This window comes from Mesoplodon mirus (genome assembly GCF_964341445.2).
Source record: "Mesoplodon mirus genome assembly, chromosome: 7".
In the NCBI taxonomy this organism is placed as follows: domain Eukaryota; kingdom Metazoa; phylum Chordata; class Mammalia; order Artiodactyla; family Ziphiidae; genus Mesoplodon; species Mesoplodon mirus.
In genome coordinates, this window is record NC_138983.1 from 4,084,786 (window position 1) to 4,101,072 (window position 16,287).

At 48.2% G+C, this 16,287-nt stretch overlaps 1 protein-coding gene across 1 annotated transcript; it reads left to right on the plus strand.

Annotated features, from left to right (window-relative positions):
• Positions 1 to 9,094: 9,094 nt before the first annotated feature.
• Positions 9,095 to 15,621, plus strand: LTO1 (LTO1 maturation factor of ABCE1). The gene is made up of 5 exons (XM_082629142.1): positions 9,095 to 9,258; positions 10,635 to 10,740; positions 11,839 to 11,909; positions 15,063 to 15,180; positions 15,466 to 15,621. The coding sequence occupies exons 1-5, from the start codon at positions 9,209 to 9,211 to the stop codon at positions 15,532 to 15,534; spliced, it is 414 nt and encodes a 137-aa protein (XP_082485268.1). The 5' UTR covers positions 9,095 to 9,208; the 3' UTR covers positions 15,535 to 15,621.
• Positions 15,622 to 16,287: the final 666 nt, after the last annotated feature.

Genomic DNA, 16,287 nt, shown 5'->3' on the forward strand with positions numbered 1-16,287 from the left:
ACTAATGCCCAGTGGGTGAGACCGCATTTCAGATGCCGCAAAAGCTGGTTTCCTGGACCAGAACCAGCCACCAAGCAAAGGAGGGAAGGGAAGGCTGTTGAGGGGACTGCCCACCCTTTGTTGCCCCAGACTGCACTCTGGGCCTGACTGGGGTTCTTCCGGATGCCGCCCTCCAGCTGGGGAGGAATGGGGGGGGCGGGGCATGGAGGGGGAAGGGCTGCTGGCGCAGTTGAGGAAAAGTCCAGAGAGGGGTCCCCGGCCAGGGGGGGCCACAGCCCTTGGAGGCAGACACTGGAGGCTCAGAGCTGAGGCCCCTTTGAAGAAAGGAAGGGGTGTCAGCCCTGTGGAGACCTTTGAGAGCCTCCACAGGGGGGTCATGTGTCTTTTTCTTTTTTTTTTTTTGAATTTTATTTATTTTTTATACAGCAGGTTCTTATTAGTTATCTATTTCATACATATTAGTGTATATATGTCAATCCCAATCTCCCAATTCACCCCCCCTTTCCCCCCTTGGTGTCCATACATTTGTTCTCTACATCTGTGTCTCTATTTCTGCCCTGCAAACCGGTTCATCTGTACCATTTTTCTAGGTTCCACATATATGCATTAATATACGATATTTGTTTTTCTCTTTCTGACTTCACGCTGTATGACAATCTCTAGATCCATCCATGTCTCTACAAATGAGGGGGGGTCATAAGTCTTACACGCCCCCTACGCTAGGGGATGGAGCAGAGCTGGCTTGTGCCTTCGCCCATCACGTGGCCTCGACAGGACCCTTCCCTCTCTGGAAGACCATGCCAGGCCTGGACCGGTCATGGCTTGGTCTGGGGCTCTACTTCCTCGACCACAGGTGTAGTATAGCTCGGAAGGGCTGGCTCCCATCCTGGTAAAAGATCTTTGAGCTCTGATAAAGAAAACCCTGTATCTCTTTCGGGATGACCCTGCAGGCCATGGACAGACACAGCCATGGTGGCCTCTGGCCCCTCCTCCCTCCAAAGCTGGGGGGGTTACCTCTCAGCCTCCCGCATCCCCTCACTTATTTATTCAACAGCCATCTGTTGGGCATCTACTCTGTGCTAGACCCTGTGCAAAGTAAGCTCTGCAGTTTTGGTATCTGCTAACACCCAAACGTTCATATTGTTTTTTCAAACTTCATTTACTTTGAAAATCACGGTTTTGGAGAAACCGCTGCCTGGCCCATACTGGAGTCTGCGTAAGTGAGAAATAACCCTTCCCAGGTTAAGTCACAGCAACGGCAGGGTTTCTTTGTTTGCGCAACCCAGCCTAGCCCAGCCTGACTAACACAAGGGTTAAGAGTGGAAAGTAAGTCTCCTCTTAGACTTCCACGCCCCCCTCCCTGGAGGGCTTGTTGCCACATCTTTGTGCTACTTTCCCCAAATCTCTCTGCTTCTCTACCAGCATGTGACTCCCCTGAGACTGGCCCGGGGTTTAAGGAGGCAGGGAGTCTGGCCCTGCCTGCTTGGAGGACCCTCCTTTCAAGAAAGGAAGTGGCGGCCACCATCGTTTCTCCTTCCTGCATTGGGAAGCGATGGCTCTGTCCCTGTGGATCCCAGAGCTGAGCCAGAAAGATGGGTGATTAGGAGCTGCGGGGCTGGGGTCACACAGTATGGTCTGCATCTCAGAGCTTGTCCTGCACAGCACTGGCCTATGCCGTTCAGCCACCCAGGGGTCCCTGCTGCCTTGGGGGTGGCGGGGCAGAGGCTCACCCCTGCTGGCCAGGGCCCTTCTGTAGCAGGTGGGTGTTCAGAGGACCCCTGCTCATGGTCACTGGTCACAGCTCAGGCCCCCACCCCTACCCCAGGTCTTCTGCTTTGTGGCTGCTGAAGGTTCCTGGGGAGGCAGGTGGAAAATGGCCCTTGAAGGCAAGCTCCAGAGCGCCTCCTGCAGGGAAGGAGGAGAAGAGAATCCAACAGAAAGCCTGCAAGGGACTCGACCCTTGGATTCTCTGCCCCCTGCCCCAGGGGGTCAAACTTGGACGAAAGCCTGAAGCACTCCTCTTTTTCCAACTGTGTTTTCACTTATGTATGATGAATAGAGAACAAGAAGGAGGTTTGCTTCCTGGAAGTGAGTTGTCATTTAATGACTTCCTTTTAAGAAACTGAAATCCTTTTTTCCCTTTGATTATGAAAAGTGATATTACTTTGTGATAAAAAAAAACCTCATAAAAATATATAAAGGAGAAAATAAAGATTACTTATAATCTCATCAATCCTATCCCCAAGAGAGGGGCTCTGTAACCTAGGACTTGGATAGAGTTAATCTACACTAGGAAAGGGACCCTGTTCCTGCAGATTATTATTTTTTTTTAAGTAGTTCTTACTTTATTTTCTTTACTTATTTTTGGCCCCGCGAGGCATGCAGGATCTTAGTTCTCCGATCAGGGATCGAACCTGTGCCCCCTGCAGTGGAAGCACAGAGTCCTAACCACTGGACCACCAGGGAAGTCCCTCCTGCAGATTATTTTTAAACATATAATAAAACCAGTCAGTATGCTTGCAGGACACTTCCCTGGTGGCGCAGTGGTTAAGAATCCGCCTGCCAATGCAGGGGACACAGGTTTGAGCCCTGGTCCCGGAAGATCCCACATGCCGCAGAGCAACTAAGCCCTTGCGCCACCCACGCACCGCAACGAAGAGTAGCCCCCGCTTGCCGCAACTAGAGAAAACCCGCACACGGCAACGAAGACCCATCACAGCCAAAAATAAATAAATTTATATTAAAAAACTATGCTTGCAGGTTTCTTCTTCCACCAACATAGGAGCAAACGACACATTTTGTTCTTAACTTGCTTTTTTTGTCCTAATAAAATGGATGTGTTTCCAGGTTAACCACTGTACAGCTATAGATCAATTTTTGTTTGGTTAGTTTTGGAGGCTGCCTAGTATTTCATGTGAATATAAAATTTTAAAAAAATCAATTCCAATAAGTCAGCACTTTCCAATAAGCTTTGATCAAGTTTGTTTTTCATTTTAGTTATATCCACCTGGTTCTCTTTGAACTTGAACAAGAATATGCAAACGTTTCTATTTTTTAAAAAATTTTATTGAAGTATAGTTGATTTACAATATTGTGTTAATTTGGACCCAACACAGCCAAAAATAAATAAATAAATTAATTAATTAATTTAAAAAAATAGAAATGTTTTTAATGGAAAAGAATATGAAAAAAATATATATGTATAACTGAGTCACTTTGTTGTACAGAAGAAATTAACACAATATTGTAAATCAACTATACTTCAATAAAATATTTTTAAAACTAGAAATGTTTGCATATTCTGGTTCAAGTTCAAAGAGAACCGGCTGGGGCTTCCCTGGTGGCACAGTGGTTGAGAATCCGCCTCCCAATGCAGGGGACGCGGGTTCAAGCCCTGGTCTGGGAAGATCCCACATGCGGCGGAGCAGCTGGGCCCATGTGCCACAACTACTGAGCCTGCGCTCTAGAGCCTGTGCTCCGCAACAAGAGAGGCCGCGATAGTGAGAGGCCCGCGCACCACGATGAAGAGTGGGCCCTGCTCGCCGCAACTAGAGAAAGCCCTCTCACAGAAATGAAGACCCAGCACAGCCAAAAATAAGTAAATAAATAAATATTAAAAAAAAGAGAGAGAACCAGGTGGATATAACTAAAATGAAAAACAAACTTCATCAAAGCTTATTAGAAAGTGCTGACTTATTGGAATTGATTTTTTAAAAATTTTATATTCACATGAAATACTAGGCAGCCTCCAAAACTAACCAAACAAAAATTGATCTATAGCTGTACAGTGGTTAACCTGGAAACACATCCATTTTATTAGGACAAAAAAAGCAAGTTAAAAACAAAATGTGTCATTTGCTCCTATGTTGGTTGAAGAAAAAACCTGCAAGCATAGTTTTTTAATATAAATTCATTTATTTATTTTTGGCTGTGATGGGTCTTCATTGCTGTGCGTGGGTTTTCTCTAGTTGCAGCAAGCGGGGGCTACTCTTCGTTGTGGTGCGCGGGCTTCTCATTGCGATGGCTTCTCTTGTTGCGGAGCACGGGCTCTAGGCACCCAGGCTTCAGTAGTTGTGGTGCGCGGGCTCAGTAGTTGTGGTTCGCAGGCTCTAGAGCTCAGGCTCAGTAGTTGTGGCACACGGGCTTAGTTGCTCCGCGGCACCTTCCGAAACCAGGGCTAGAACCCGTGTCCCCTGCATTGGCAGGCGGATTCTTTTTTTTTTTTTTTTTTTTTTTGCGGTACGTGGGCCTCTCACTGCTGCGGCCTGTCCCGTTGCGGAGCACAGGCTCCGGACGCGCAGGCTCAGCGGCCATGGCTCACGGGCCCAGCCGCTCCGCGGCATGTGGGATCTTCCCGGACCGGGGCACGAACCCGTGTCCCCTGCATCAGCAGGCGGACTCTCAACCACTGCACCACCAGGGAAGCCCGGCAGGCGGATTCTTAACCACTGCGCCACCAGGGAAGCCCAAAACATTTCTATTTTTAAAAGTGTGTTTTATTTGTTAATATGGTAGATCCCTGGGAGTTGGTTATACCATCTCCTTTATATCTTTTGTTATATATTAAGTATTTAATATTAGTGTTTTGAAACCACTAGAATAAGTGCAATCAAGGCAGCTTTCAGAGGGAACTAAAAATTGAAGCTTAGAAAGCTCTATACCTTTGAAAACCCTTTTAGATAGTTTTCATTGTACCCATACAAATCATTTCTTATTCCATTCAATTAGGTGGAGAAATTTCAGTTCCTAAGATAAACACAAGGAAATATCACGTTTTCTCGAAAACTAACATAACAAGGAGAGAGATTAATTCAGATTTTTCCTGCCTACTTAAAAAAAATGTTTAGTTGATATATATATTTTAAAATTTATTTATTATTATTTATTTTTGGCTGTGTTGGGTCTTCATTGTGGTGCACAGGCTTCTCATTGCAGTGGCTTCTCTTGCTGCAGAGCACGGGCTCTGGGTGCGTGCACTTCAGTAGTTGTGGCACGCAGGCTCAGTAGTTGTGGCGCACGGGCTTAGTTGCTGCACGGCATGTGGGATCTTCCTGGACCAGGGATTGAACCCGTGTTCCCTGCATTGGCAGGTGGATTCTTAACAACTGTGCCACCAGGAAGTCCCCTGCCTACTTTTTATGGGTTCAGTTGCTAACATGGGCACCAAATTTGAAACTTACTTAAGGCTTTTGAAAAAAATTATATTTGAACTTTAAAACTTTGCCTTTTTCTACCTTCAAGGCCCTAGTTTTAAAGTCTGGCCCTTATTGCAAAAGGAAGCAATTTCTGAATACAATATTAAAAATCCAAGATAATGTAATCAAACTCTTACCCTTCAATGTTAAGACAATCTGTGTTCAAAACAATATTTAAGAACACAGCCGGGGAACCCTCTAAATCTTTAATTTTCAGACTAATAGAGTGAAATGAATAATGTTGATATTTTTAACGCATATAATCTTTCAAAGCTTTGCACACTTTTTTAAAAAGCTTGAGGTTGATTCGTGGTCTTCTGTACAAATCTTTATACCCACGAATTTTATCTTGTGATTGGTCTCTCTTTTTTTTTTCTCATCACATATCTGTTTCCTTATGCCAAAATATATAGCTTGTTTTGTTTTCTTTCAGCTGATAAGGTTTATGGTCAGGACATGTATTTTATGTATGTCATAATAAGAGAACAGTTCCCTTACTTGGGACATGTTTGTAATACAGTGTGAAGTGCATCTGGGAAAGATATAAAGTTGTATATATATGAAGATTATTTTTGTGTGGAAATTCAAAGGGAAAAATGTAACAAAATTAGCAAAAATGAATCGGTGGCCAGAGTGGTGGGAGAGTGGATTTGTTTGCTTTCTTGTTTTGCTCTTTTTCCTACATCCCAAATGTCTTGTGATTTCATTTGCTTACGAAAAAAAGAAAAAAAAAAGCTAAAAATGAAAAGACATTTAAAGGACAAATAATACAAAGTCTATTTCATTTCATCTTCACAAAATATATTTTTTGAACGTTTTTTGTTCTTGTAGAAGTCACTCGTGTTCACTGTGTGAACATGGAGTACTTAGAAAAAATATAAAAGGAAATTTAAAAATTACTGTAATTCCAAAATCTAGATATAATCACCGTTAACATTTTGGTGTGCTTACTTTAGTCTTTTTTAAAGCATAATTGTTTAATGTCGATGGAATTGGAGTATATGTAGAGTTTTTTCTTTTTTTCCCCTTTTGTTTCTATTTTTTAATTTTAATTTTTTAATTGAAGTATAGTTGATTTACAGTATCATGTTAGTTTCAGGTTACCAGAGGTTTTTTTCTCTTTCCTTAAACATCACGAGCATTCTCTGTGACATTACTCGTGTTTCAAATATTATTTTTGGTGGTTGCTTACGAGTCTTCCGTATGAATATCCTACCATATATGTATCATCATCCTCCCTTTTGTCATCATAAGCTGGTTTCTCTTTCTGGCTTCTACAGATCATGCTATCATGCTGCAATGGACAGCGTTGTACAAAAAAATTTTCACTTTTCTCTGTTTATTTCCTTGAGCTGAAGTCCTAGAAGTGAAATTACTAGGTGGAAGGGTAAAAAACATTTTAAATGCCCTTCCTATCTTTTCAAACTGCTGGACCAAAAGGTAGCTTTAACTTAGGCATCCGTGGGCGTTGAGAGTATATTCATTCTAAAAAAGATGATTTTCTTTTTTTACAATTTTAAAAAGGTAAAAAATTCAACTTTTTCTTTTGCTTCTCATTCTTTTACTACTAGTAAGTCTGTCTTTGCTATACTTTCGTTTGCCAGTCAGCTGTTGTTCTTTTCTGTGAATTATATATTCAAGTCCTTGGCCCATTTTTTCCTGTTAAGATGCATTTATTTCTTATGCATTTGAATAAGTTCTTTATAAACCAGAAATATTATTCCTTTAGTTATAAAATTTATGACCAATATATCCCCAGATTGTTCTTTAGTTTTTAATTTTGTTCATTACCACATTTGCATTGGTTTTTCCTTTGTGGTGTCCTCCGTGGCTTTTCATGTGTTAAAAATGCAACTCCAGGGACTTCCCTGGTGGTGCAGTGGATAAGACTCCGTGCTCCCAATGCAGGGGGCCCGGATTTGATCCCTGGTCGTGGAACTAGATCCCACATGCCTACCACAACTAAGGAGCCCACCAGCTGCAACTAAGACCCGGTACAACCAAATAAATAAATAAATATATTTTTTTAAATGCATCTCCATGCTTACCTGAATGTTCCACCTCAATTTTTAAATGTTTTTTTTTTTAAAAAGTCTTTAATTCGTTTGGAACTATTTTGATGAATGGTATGAGATATAAATGGAACTTGACTTTTCCCAACCACAAATTTTCCCATTTTAGTGATTGATGCGTATCCCCTTTCCTCATTAATTTGTGGTGCTTTTTATCATGTGGAAAGGTTTTACATTTCCTAGAGTCTCCTTCCAGGCCACTCCATCTTTATTTCATTCATCTGTGTATTCTTTTTTTTTATCGGTCTATTCTTGAACCAATATGCTACAATATTTTAATGGAGACTTCTATCTTTTCAAATCTCATATGGCAAGCCCTCCATATCATTCTCTCTTTCAAAAACACCTTATTCTTATCAATTTATTCATCCAGATGAAATTTAGAATTTGACACATTCTCCCCAGATCATGTGGAAACTGATTGGTATTGCATTTCTTCCCATCCAGGGGGGTGGTGTAGCTGTAGTTTTCTTTGTATAGGTCCTGCTCAAATCTTGTTATTTCTAAGAAATTTACTGTGATCTTGGTATAGTGGATTTCCCCAGTCATCCCTGCTCAGGCTACTACCAATTAGTGTTAGAATAATAGAAAGCAAGTGATTTTTTGGGCAATTCTTCATGTATATAGCTACTTGCTGAACTCTATTACGAATTCTGAGAGTGTCTTAAATGCTTATTTGGGGATTTCTAGATGGACCATCACATCTACAAATAACAGTAGTTTGTCGGATTTTTTTTTTTTTTTGGATAGACTTTTTGCTCAATTTTATTGCGTTGGTTAGGCCTCCTAGATGCGTTCAATGGGCACGTGATAAAGGCATTCTCGTTTTACTCCCGATTTTAATGGGAATGCTTTTGGTATTTCATATCTATGTTCTATTGTGGCTGATAGTTTGAAGTACCTTTTAAAAATCGTGTTCAGGATGTATCTGTCATGGCAATGACAAATGGGAGGACTGAAGCTAGAAGCTATTTTTTCAAGAGGCAGGGATGCCTCCAGCTGGAGTGAGGGCACAGGTGGCTCTTAATCATGAACCCTTCTGTGCTGATTCTTGACTCTCTGCGTGAATTATGAATTACTCTGGTTTTGCTTTACAATCAAACAACTGCAAGAATAAAAACACAAAAACTTTTATTTCCAGTTTTCAAAAAACTATAGAGTTTCAATTAAGTTTCAACATGTATAATGTCTTTCCCAGCGAGTGTTAAGACGACCAGGCTGTTTCCCTGTCACCTGCTGCTGTTTCATTTTCCCTGGGGTCGGATCAGCCCTGCGTTTCTTGGACAAAGGCCTGCAGTCCCTGGATTACTGTTAACATGGATTTAATGGCATTGTAGGCGGGGTCTCACGTCTGACGTCGTTCTGGAGGGTGGCCCCTGGCTTTGGGTCGGGGCCGGTGGGGGACCGGGCCACTCTCCTCTGGGTCGTGCCTCCACGCCGGGAATTGCCCTTCCTGGAACTTTTCCCCTCAAAACCCCACTGGCAGAGCCTCCGGAGGCGTTGGTTCTTTGGTAACTTTTCCATTTTTTTTCCCCCGATTCCTTCCAAGCCGCTTTTGGCAGTTCGGTTGCATCTGCCTGGTTTTGTGACGGTGAGGTCACAGGTCACCCCCACACACACCCCCACCCCCGCAGCCAGGTGGATGCTCCAGGCGGAGAGCAGCTGACCCCTGGCGGGAGCCGGGGAGCGAGGCGAAGAGGCCTCGGGGCGGGGCCGCGTCCCGGCCTAGCTCCGCCCAGCGCCGCCGCCGCGCACGCGGCTTGGCCCCGCGCCGGCGCGTGCTGAGCCCTCCCGCGTACCGTCCTTACCCGGCCTGCGCCGCGCGGCCGCCCCCGGAAGTGGACTTCGCCTCTTCAGAAGCGGTGCGTCCGTGCCCGAGGCTCGTGGGTCTGCGGCCGGAGCGCTTGGCGCCGGAGCTCGAGGGGCGGGCCTGCTGCCGCCATGGCCGGGAGTCACGACATGTTCGACGCCATCGTGATGGCGGATGACAGGTGGGTAGGGGGCTGGGCCGGGGCCCCACCCGAGCAGGTCTGCTCTCAGCCGCTGGGCTGCGGCGGCCGCCCGGGCCCTGGGGGAACGCGCTGTGGCTCAGAAGGCGGCTGGTGCGGGAGGGCCCGAGATGCCGCTGCTTCTCCTTTGCTCATCGGCCTCTCGGGCGAGCGCCATGTGCCCAGCTGTTCCTCTAGACCCTCCCCCGTCCGGGGCTGCCTCACGCATCTGCTCGGTCTGGTGACTGCCTCCCTCCAGGGACGGTTCTTCCTCGGGTGGGACGGACCTTTGCCATCTGGGCGCTGCCCCTTTTTCTTGTTCCTCGGTGGTAGGACATACGGCAGCATTCACGGACATGCTCTTAAATGTGTCAGGCGTCATCCTTTTCCCTCCTGAGCCCCCGGGGAGCGCCTAGGACTGTGACGGGGGGGGCGGGGGAGCTGTTGGTTGCTTTGTGGCTGTCTTCCAGTGCCCTGCCCACTTGAGACATCAGTAGATGTCAGTTAAGGAAGAGAGTGAACAGTAAACAGTCGCTGACGTTTATTTGGAGCTTGCTGTGAATTGGACGCTGAGCTAAGCGTTGGATCCAGTTACTTATTTTAGCCTAACCTGTGAAGTGGATCCTATCCTTCACGCCGTCTTTCAGATGCGGAGGCAAGGTCACTCCCAGGGCCACACAGCCAGTAAGTGGGAGCTATCCCCTCGGCCTCACTGGGTGCCCCAGCACACCCCTTTCACTTTGGTGACCAGGTTATGACGGTGCCAGTTACACTGCTGGGCCTTCAGAGTCAGAGCCTTTATTCTACTGCAGGCGCCACGGTCACGGTACGTTGTGTGATCATCTGATGGCGTTTCTCCTTGCTAGTCTCCTGAGATGTGATGGAAAGCCCGGTACATGTTGCAGAGTTTTTGTGTCTTTTGAAGCCCTTGACCAAGCAGTCTAGCTTACAGACCCAGAACTGGGGCTCGATGACCTGGCTGCAGACGAATTACCGGGGAGATTTTGCAAAGCAGATTCCTGGGCCTTACTCCAGACTTACTGAATACGAGGGGTGAGGCCCCTGAATTTGTATCTTTGAAATTTTCCTGTGTGTTTCTGATATTCTGCAAGGTTTGGGAATCACTGATTTAGCCCACCTTCCACTTTGTAGAAGAGGTAAATTGGGCTTCCAGAATTACAGCGACTTGCCAGACGGAGAGACTTAGGGAGGGGTGGAGCTGAGGTTGGAACTTACGTTTTCTGGCTTAAATTTTGTTCTTTTTCTACAGTACTAGGTCTTGTCTTGCTAGGTCTGGGCAATGTGGAAGAGGGAGGTTTTTGCAGGAAGAATGCTCTTTCTCCTGTTCATTTGCTCATGCTTCCTCTTCTCTGTTGCAGGTTTCACGGGGAAGGTTATCAGGAAGGCTACGAAGAAGGAAGTAGCTTGGGTATGATTGAAGGAAGACAGTATGGCACGTTACATGGAGCTAAAATCGGATCTGAGGTAAGTGGGACCCCCCACTTAGAAAGGAATCCTTTCCTCTTACCATTGACAATTGGCCTTGATGATCAGTATGATCGAGCCACCACTTCAGGCCTCTTCACGTGGCCGTAGGCTAGATAGAACGTTGACGGAGAAATCGTCTCAGAACAGAACCCGCAGAGGGTGTTGCTGTGTGGAGGTGATGAAGTCAGGTGGGCTGGAGAAAGAGAAGACAAGTCCCCCCTCGCCTCAGGCGACGTCGAGTGTCTGGTGCTGCCCTGTGTCTTAAGCCAGCTGGATCCTCCCCCAGAGAGTGAGCACCCTGTGTCATGTGAAAACATGCCATTTATATTTCTGTTGAAATTCCTGATTTTCCTTTTCTCCCGCCCTTCGACCTAGATTGGCCCTCACTTATGGAGATAGCTGGCCCTAAACAGTAACGTCTGAGGCCGTCAGGACTGTATTAGGTGTCTGTTGCTGCAAAACGAATCAGCACAAGACACGTGGGCTTAAGACAACCAGTGCTTATTATCTCACACGGATCCTGAGGGTCTGTGGTCCAGGAGCTGCTGAGCTGGCTGGTTCCGGCTCAGGGTCTCTGGGTGCTGGAGTTAAGAGTCAGCCAGCCTGCAGTCAGCTGGAAGCTTGCTGGGGCTGCAGGAGCCACTTCTCAGGTGGCTGCTCACGCGGGTGTCCTCACTGCGTGAACTCTCCATAGGGCTGCCTGAGTGTCCTCGCGACACTGTGCGGGTGACCCACGTCGGCAGGGCAGAGGTGACATTGTTAGTGCCTGGATTCAGTGGTCATGTGCTGCCTCTTCCTGTGTGTGCTCCTGCTCGTCAAGGTCACCCCGATCCGGGCAGGGGACTGCACAGGGCAGGAATACCAGGGGGTGGGGAGGTGGGGCCCAGTGGGGCCACCTTGGAGGCTGGCTGCCCCGCTGGTGATGTGACCTCCAACTTCTGTAGCCTGGTGCCCAATGGGTGCTTCCAGAACAGCAAGAGAAGCACCACTGCCCCCTGGGCCCCCGCCCCCCTTTTTGTTTTGAGAGCTTGATATTTAGATCAAATATAGCCGTTGGTTAGTCATTTCATTCTTGAATGTTTCGTAAATTCACAGATCGGGTGCTACCAAGGTTTTGCTTTTGCTTGGAGATGTCTTCTGCACGGCTGCACCACTGAGAAAGACAGGTAAAGCTGAGCCTTCTTTCTTCTTCGGTGTCTGGATGCGAAGTTCCGGTTCCATAGCTCACTCTCACCTTGGGCGGTTAGTGTCTTAGTCTCCTCATCTGTAAAATGGAGAAATAACCAGGCCGAACCTGAAACGTTGTCATGAGGTTTACAGGAAATAGTAACTAGAAAGCGCCGGGCGCATTTCTGGTGTTGGGTGAACATCCGTTGTTATTACTTCCCAAGGGTCCTCGGATGCCCCTGGAGGAGACCTTAGGGCGCTGAGTGGCTTTTAGTTACCCTGCCAGTCAAACCACGATGAAAATGATACTGTCTTCTCCTTCATCTCTCCTCTGAGCTTGTAACAAACAGAGCAGAACAGTCGTGGTATGATCAGGGCTCAGAAATGGTGACTCCCTTGTCACCGGGTTTTTTAATGTAGCTGAAAGGTCTGCTAATGAGATGACCCATTTCATGTGTTTCACAGGTGTCAGGTACCTGGAAGCACTAAGTAACCATGAGCTGTTATTTATAGTGTTTGTAGCCTTTTTTTTTTTTTTTTTTAATTTATTTTTGGCCGCATTGGGTCTTCGTTGCTGCACGCGGGCTTTCTCTAGCTGTGGTGAGCAGGGTCTACTCTTTGTTGCAGTGCATGGGCTTCTCATTGCGGTGGCTTCTCTTGTGGAGCACGGGCTCTAGACACACAGGCTTCAGCAGTTGTGGCACACGGGCTCAGCAGTTGTGGCTCGCAGGCTCTAGAGTGTAGGCTCAGCTGCTGCGGAGCACGGGCTTAGTTGTTCCGCGGCATGTGGGATCTTTCCAGACCAGGGCTTGAACCAGTGTCCCCTACATTGGCAGGCGGATTCTTAACCACTGTGCCACCAGGGAAGCCCATCTGTAGCCTTTGGAGCGTGCTCTTGCTGGGTGCTGCTTCCTGAAGCCCCAGGACCCTGTCCCCACCCCCGGTCTTCACTCTTAAGCTGGAAACACACCCTTATGTGAAAGGCCGTCCTGCCGCTCATGGGAGCCGACACTGGGCTTCGGCGCTGCTCTGCATCATCTTGATGTCTGGTGGCTTTGCCTGGCCTGGGAGAGGTGCCAGGAGAGTGGATAACAGAGCAGGGAAGCTGGCATTCCCCCGTCCACGTGACCTGTCATCTTATTTGGAATATTTTGAATTTCTAGAACTTGGGCCATAGCCATATTGAAATGTCAGAGCGGGGATGCTCAAGACAGAGTCTGGGGGATTGTGGGGTCGCCTGCTCTCTGACTTGTCCTGTCACTGAGCAAGTGGGAGTTGACCGGATTCGTCCATCAGCCGAGGGCCATCTTGGGGAGATTTTCCTCTGAAGATTCAGTGGGAGTGGGCGGGTAGCTGGCGGTCAGGTTGGGACAGTGGTTGGCAGCCCCGGGCGCCACTGGGCGGCTGTCGGAGCGGAGCGTGGCTCCCCGCTCCCGGTCCACGAAGGCGGGGTGGGGCGCACTGACTCGGAATGCTTCAGCAGCCTCCCCCTCTCCCTGCACCGGGATCTGCGGCTCACGGGGGGCCTTGCACTGGGTGTGAAGGGTCTCGCAGCTGGGGGCTGCCAACCCGCACCCCAGGGCAGGGGTTCCCTCCCTTCCTAAAGCCGCGCCCCCGGTCTGTCCATCAGAGGGCCCGTGGCCCGCCGCCCCGTCATCCCCACCCCACCTGCAGAGCCCGGGAAGCCCTTTGAAACACAGCCTAAAACCCTTTATCTTAGAGCAATGGTTTTTGGATTTTCTAAGTCTACAGGTTTTTTTTAAATGGTAGAAGGCGGGCAGAGGATCTGCCTCTTTATGTTTCACGTAAGGATGTTAAAAGAGAAACACCTGCCATGTGTGTTATCACTCGGTGAGCTGAGGGAATTTTAACACCAGAGAAGCTGTGTGGAGAGCCCTGTCTCAGCCTGAAGGATGGCGACCTTCCTATCAGGTGACTGTAGCTTTCTGATGCACCCTGAGACACTCCTCGGTCTGGTGAAGGCTTTTTCCCTTACACCAGCGGGTCACACCGTCCTGACATGCACTGGCTTTGACCGTGGGATGGGCTGGGTGTGTCTGGAGTAGCTTCACTGACCCGGGAAGGCAGGAATGACCCATCGCTGCTTGCAGAGTTGGGAGTGGGTGGTAGTCGTTGTATCGTGGCAGGTACAGCCATTACCCACATGTTGGCATCTGCCTTCCAACTCCTTGGAAACCAAGTGCTTTGTTGCTTTAATTAACCCACTCTGACCTTTCGCAGTTTTGTATTTTCTCCAAGAGATGGCCATCATAGTTCTTCTAAACTGGTTTAAAAACCGCAAATGTGAGCAGGTCCTGGTCACTTTGAATGGCTATTGCTTCATCCTAAGGATGAGTCCTTCAGGATTCCCAGGGATCAGATATCTGGCGTGCTCCTGACACCCTGGGGATCAGATGTGGTCCGGGGAAGGTGGCTCGGCAGGATCGCTTGCCTGCGACCCAGAGGGCACCCACCCTCCCAGATGAAGCGAGGAGACTGATGTTTATCAAGCCCCTACTCTGTAGCACGTTCTGGGCTTTATCCTCCTGAGAGCCTGGGAGGTGGCCGTTAAGGCCCCATTTTACAGATGAGGACGCTGAGGCTCAGAGACATGAAATACCCGAGTGCCTTGGGGCGGTTGTGCTCCAGGCCGCCCACTAGCTGAGCTCCTTGTCTTCCTGGGAGAGGGAGCTGAACTCAAACACCAGCCACTGGTTTCTGCCCTATGGATGGAGGGGGCTTGCCGGTTTACCTGCTGTTAAACTCCCAGAGGCTGTGAGCGTGAAGGTTGCAGATCCTGGAAAATCCCCAGGTCCGGAGCAGGTTGCCCGGCACTCTTTCCCGTCTGCTTCTGTCTGCTCTGGGGTCAGACCTGGGGACCGGCGGTCGGCGTGCTTGTCGGTGTTGCCTTGGCCGCTGGGTCCGGATGGAGCTGTCCCTGTAAGGTGGGTTCGCTCTTGATGTCCGGATGCGGTGTGGGCCGGCTCACATTGCCAGGTGAGTAAAGGTTGTTGTGTGACGACAAAGTGAGTCACCAGCGCCCGAGGCCAGGCGTGCTCAGCACGACCACTTTAAAGCCATCTAGCGGCATCGCTGTTACATAAGCTGAGCCTGTGCAAAGGACTAAAAGTCTTTATTTCTGTGTTTTACAGCAAAAAGATGAAGGCCTTAGAATCGTTGATTAGAATGATTCAGAAATTCCCTTATGATGACCCTACTTATGATAAGCTTCATGAAGACTTAGACAGAATTAGAGGGAAATTTAAGCAGGTTTGTGTCCTGTGTGTTTCGTTTTGATCAGGGTGCCTTTCTCAGATGTAGTTGGGGCAGCCCTGGGGGCTCATTTTGCTAATGGTTTTGGGGCCACCGGTAACATATAAATGGTCAGTAAAGCAAATCCTTCTGTATGTCGATCTAAGGAAACCGAGGACCATCTAGGGAACAGGTGTGAGAACTTCTTGAAGGGTGGTGACCTAGACAAGTAGAGCTGCAGCTAGAGAGAGAGAGTTCTGCTCTAATTTAAAAAAACATTTTTTTTTTCTTTTGTGTTTTCAGCTTTGTTCATTACTAAACGTCCAGCCCGACTTTAAAATTAGTGCACAAGGTTCCGGACTTTCATTTTGAGGATGACAGATGCACAAAGACGAAACATCAGGGAACAGATGTTCGTATGTTAAGTGTTTAAAAATGTGATTAAAGGCAAAACAATGATGGGGGATTCATTGTTTTGCAGGGAGGGTTCCAGCTTGGCCACTGAAAGGGCTTCCTTCCCCCGAGGTCTGCCGGGTGGCCTCTGTGCCCCCCACGGGGCCCCTCCACATAGGCCTGTCCTTTGTTGGGCCCTGTCTGCTCTGCAGCGTGAACGCGGCCCTGGCAGAGCCCTCACCGGGCTGCTCTTCTCTGGTCCAGGGTCCAGGCTCCTGGCTCACGGGTTCTCGTCACCTGGCAGGCCTGGCTGGATCTAGACTCGGGTTGGCTCTGGATAGGATAAACCTCCCCTTTACCCCCCAGGCTTTGGTCAGTGCTCAGAGGGACAGTTTTTTAAAAAATGAGAGGCACAGGGTTGACACAAAGCCGGTTAGTGGGAAGGAGTGATGGGTGCTGTGACATTTATTGACCCTTGAGATGCGCCAGTGCTGTGACCTGCTTCTCGTGTTTTATTTAGTCCCTTCAGGAGCCCATGAGGTAGGCGTTATTCCCATTTTATAGACGAGGAAACCGAGGCCCAAGAGACTGCCTGGTCCGAGGGCAGTGGGTGTCAGAACTGGGACTCCAGCCCTGTCTCCTGGTGCCCGCTCTGGAATGCACGGTCGCACCCACAGTCTCGGGGGTCCCTGCCCGCAGGTCCCCGCTATGCCCCGTGGAGCCCTGGGGCAT